The sequence below is a fragment of the Vigna unguiculata genome, chromosome 11 (genome assembly GCF_037176805.1).
Source record: "Vigna unguiculata cultivar grain cowpea cultivar isolate G323 ecotype 2 chromosome 11, ASM3717680v1, whole genome shotgun sequence".
Classification (NCBI taxonomy): domain Eukaryota; kingdom Viridiplantae; phylum Streptophyta; class Magnoliopsida; order Fabales; family Fabaceae; genus Vigna; species Vigna unguiculata.
The window spans coordinates 25,869,754-25,874,078 of NC_140802.1; the positions used below are offsets into that span (position 1 = coordinate 25,869,754).

The 4,325-nt window shown below is 35.4% G+C and overlaps 1 protein-coding gene across 2 annotated transcripts; it reads left to right on the top strand.

Moving 5' to 3' along the window:
- Nucleotides 1–4,017, top strand: LOC114168358 (G-type lectin S-receptor-like serine/threonine-protein kinase At4g27290). 2 transcript variants are annotated; one of them, XM_028053141.2, is made up of 7 exons: nt 13–1,579; nt 1,973–2,074; nt 2,179–2,336; nt 2,413–2,623; nt 2,741–2,972; nt 3,055–3,205; nt 3,288–4,017. In XM_028053141.2, the coding sequence occupies exons 1-7, from the start codon at nt 313–315 to the stop codon at nt 3,585–3,587; spliced, it is 2,421 nt and encodes an 806-aa protein (XP_027908942.2). In that variant the 5' UTR covers nt 13–312; the 3' UTR covers nt 3,588–4,017. The 2 variants fall into 2 exon arrangements, with proteins under 2 accessions (XP_027908943.1, XP_027908942.2); XM_028053142.2 differs by lacking the exon at nt 3,288–4,017 and having other exon boundaries at nt 1–1,579; nt 3,042–3,195.
- Nucleotides 4,018–4,325: the final 308 nt, after the last annotated feature.

The following is a 4,325-nucleotide window of genomic DNA, read 5'->3' on the forward strand; positions in this document are numbered from 1 at the left end:
AATTGATAACATTTTTGTTTTTGGATTTTGAATTTAGGCTTGCATTCTTGATTACGCCCCGTGCAATTTTTTTAATGGAAACACTTGACATTGAAGATTATCATTCTTGTTAAACCATCTAACTTCTACTTTGGTTTTTTCTAGTGCTCTACAATTCCACGAAGATGCGACATTGTCATGGTCAATACATACGCCCATTTTTAAACACAGTTCGTTAAGTTCCTTCTAATTCTTTGGTATGGCTATCTACCCTCATGGTAGCTCTTCCTCCTCAATTTTGTATTAGTGGGAGGGCAACAACAAAAAGTGACGATGTTGTTTACTTGTTTGTTATTCTTATCGTACTTGTGTAGAATTTCCAATTCACTAGATAGTTTAGCAGTAAGTCAATCCATCGAAGATGGTAAGACTTTGGTTTCTGCGCTTGGAATCACTGAAGTGGGTTTCTTTAGCCCAGGAAATTCAACACGACGATACTTGGGTATATGGTACACAAATGTATCCCCTGTCACAGTGGTGTGGGTGGCAAACCGAAACACGCCTCTTGAGAATAAATCAGGAGTTCTCAAACTCAATGAAAAAGGGATTCTTGTTCTTCTCAATGCTACAAACAACATCGTTTGGTCATCATCCAACATCTCGAGCAAAGCAGGGAATAATCCAATTGCTCAGCTCTTGGATTCGGGAAATTTTGTTGTTAAAAAGGGACAAGAAACCAATGAGGATGGCGTCTTGTGGCAGAGCTTTGATCATCCATGTGATACATTTATGCCAGGAATGAAAATTGGATGGAACTTAGAGACTGGTTTAGAAAAGTTTCTATCTTCTTGGAAAAGTTTTGATGATCCTGCTGTGGGAGAATATGCCGTAAAATTGAATCTCAGCGGATATCCTCAAATGATGAAGTTCAAGGGACCTGATAAAGTGTTTAGAGGTGGGTCATGGAATGGTTTATCTCTGGTGGCAAATCCTGGTCCAACCTACGGCACCTCACCAAGATTCGTGCTCAATGAAAAAGAGGTGTATTACGAATACGGGATTGAGGAGAGTTCAGGGTTTATCATATATACACTGACCCCTTCAGGCACAGGAGAAATATTGTTTTGGACAACTCAATCAAGAACACAGCAAGTTCTCTCAAGTGGGGAGCAAGATCAATGCGAGAATTATGCCTTTTGTGGTGCAAATTCTATATGCAATTACGATGGTAATCACCCAAGTTGTGAATGCCTGAGAGGTTATGTTCCCAAGTCTCCGGAACAGTTGAATATATCAACTTGGCTCAGAGGTTGTGTTCCGAGGAATAAATCTAATTGCACAAATAGTCACACAGATCGGTTCTGGAAGTATACAAACATGAAATTGCCAGACACTTCTTCATCACGGTTTTATGAGACTATTAGCCTTGATGAATGTCAGCAGTCATGCATTATGAACTGTTCTTGTACAGGTTATGCAAGTTTAAATGTTCTTGATGGAGGTAGTGGCTGTCTACTTTGGTTTGATGATCTAGTTGACATGAGGAATTTCTCAAACTGGGGACAAGACTTCTATATCAGAGTCCCTGCTTCAGAACTAGGTACTCAACTATATTTGTTTTTGGTTGCACTTTGTTTCTTTCTGCTCTCTTTTCTAGTTCAATTTGTGTTTATTATTCCATTAGTCTTAGAGAAAACGGTGGTTTATGTATGGTATGGCAATGAGAACATTAAAAGGTGAGTTACACAAACATTCTACTATAGGAGCATTAAATGCATTCCAAGTAGAGAGAGGTTGCTTGATTTTTCTATCAGCTGCATACAAATCATTAGTAATACATGTTACTTTTTACATGTTATTTATTCTTCAAAATAAATACAGTTTCTTTCTCCCCTACTCAGGCTAAAGAAACTAGGCACCCTTTCTCACCCTCAGATGTAGTCAGTAGAGTTTTTCTTTTAAATATAGAAACAAACAACGCTGTTTATTGCAGATCATGGAAACGACAAGAAAAACATGGTAGGAATAATTGTTGGTGTCACTATTTTTGGATTCATCATCACATGTGTATGCATACTGGGAATTAAAAATCCAGGTAAGTAGGTATAATTTAGCTTCTATTACAGACTATTAGGCACCAAAAAAATATATGCATATTTTATGCCCATGTTTACACACTGTTATTCTCTAACCCATTAGAGGCTGCAAGAAAATTTTGCAACAAGCATTACAAAAATATGCAGAGGAGGGAAGTTATAGATTTGCCAACTTTCGATTTCTCAGTCTTAGCCAGTGCCACTGGAAACTTTTCAACCGAAAACAAGCTTGGAGAAGGGGGTTTTGGACCAGTATACAAGGTGATGGTGAAAGCTAAGATCCAGAACAAATATTTTCCTCAAACACTTTCTAACTATAGTAGAAGAATATTTTCAGGGCACACTAATAGATGGGAAAGAGTTAGCTGTGAAAAGGCTTTCTCAGAAATCTCTGCAAGGGTTGGATGAGTTCAAAAATGAAGTTGCATTGATGACCAAACTTCAGCATCGTAATCTGGTAAAACTTCTTGGTTGCTGCATTGAAGAAGAAGAAAAAATGCTAATATATGAGTACATGCCCAATCACAGCTTGGACTACCTTATTTTTGGTTGGAACCTTTATGATTTATTATTTTAAGTTACAATTATTCTATTCCTATTTCTAGCTCAGGTAATTATGTAGACTTGAACTGCTATGTAAAATGTGTGTATTTGACTATATGAAGGTAAAAGGAAGTTCTTAGATTGGCGTAAGCGTTTCAACATTATTAGTGGCATTGCTCGAGGACTCCTTTATCTTCACCAAGACTCTACGTTGAGGATTATTCATAGAGATCTAAAACCTAGTAATATTTTACTAGATGCGAATTTGGATCCCAAAATATCAGACTTTGGCTTGGCTCGATTGGTTTTGGGAGATCAAGTTGAGGCAAAAACGAATAGGGTTGCTGGAACATAGTGAGTTAGTTTCTATATATCATGATTGTCTGATTTCTACTATCAAGTTTTAATTATTTTACTTGGAAGATTTTATTTTCAGTGGCTACATACCTCCTGAATATGCTGTGCGTGGGCATTTCTCAGTGAAATCAGATGTTTTTAGTTATGGTGTCATTGTACTAGAAGTTCTATGTGGTAAGAAAAACAGAGAATTTTCGGACCCAGAACACTGCAACAATCTTCTTGGTCATGTAAGCATACTGATTTGACTATGTTGCTAATTAGTATAAAGTGAATTATTTACTGGATTTAATTGAATTCTCACCATCTTAGGCATGGAAATTATGGACTGAAGATAGGGCACTGGAACTATTACTAGATGAAGTGTTAGAAGAACAGTGCATGCTATTTGAAGTTATACGATGCATACAAGTAGGTCTATTATGTGTGCAACAAAGACCAGAGGATAGGCCAGACATGTCATCTGTGGTTTTAATGTTAAATGGTGATAAATTATTGCCAAACCCAAAGGCTCCTGCATTTTACACTCAAATTGATGTTACTAGCAAAGCAAACTCTTCATCGGAAAATCACAAATCATTCTCAGTTAATGAACTTTCCATCACAGTGTAAGACGCAAGATAGAAAATTAAAGCACGAAAATGTCAAGCTGCACCTTCATATGTGGAATATGTTGATTATTTAAGCATGCGCAACATGATTTTATAAATTGCTATTCAAGCTCCGGCTTTTACTCCATTCCATGTACCCAAACAAACATGTTATATTTGTTGGCTACACTTAGACGTGGGTAGTTACATTTAATAGTGTTGGTAGAATTAAGTGCCTTAGAAGATTGTAAAGGTTAGGAGTGCTTCTAGTATGATTGTGGCATGTAATATACTTCATTAATTATAGTTTAGGTAGTAGTTGTATTTAATTCACGTATTTGAAGGTTCTAGACAAAATGGTCTATAAATAGTTCTTGTGTTACTCAATGTAAAGGTACAATCAAGGATGAATCTTAGAAGAATTATACGGACCATGTCTTCTTCTATTTTTGAAAAAAAAAGGAAAGTTAGACACAAATTCATTTTTTCTACTCTTATTTCTCATCAGTTTTCTTTTACTTATAAGATAAAAAGGTTAACTCTCTTATCTCTTGACAGAAAAATATTAGTTTAATATTTTGTATTGTTTTTTTCATCTCATGAGTTGCTTTTATATATTTTTGTATGAATATAGAAGGAAAAATTATTTATTATGTGTATTTTCATAAGCATTTTGTAATTGTTACGTGATTATCATAAATTTTTTATTTTTGTAATTAGGTCTCTAAATTTTCGATTATATTTTGATAAATTGTTTTTT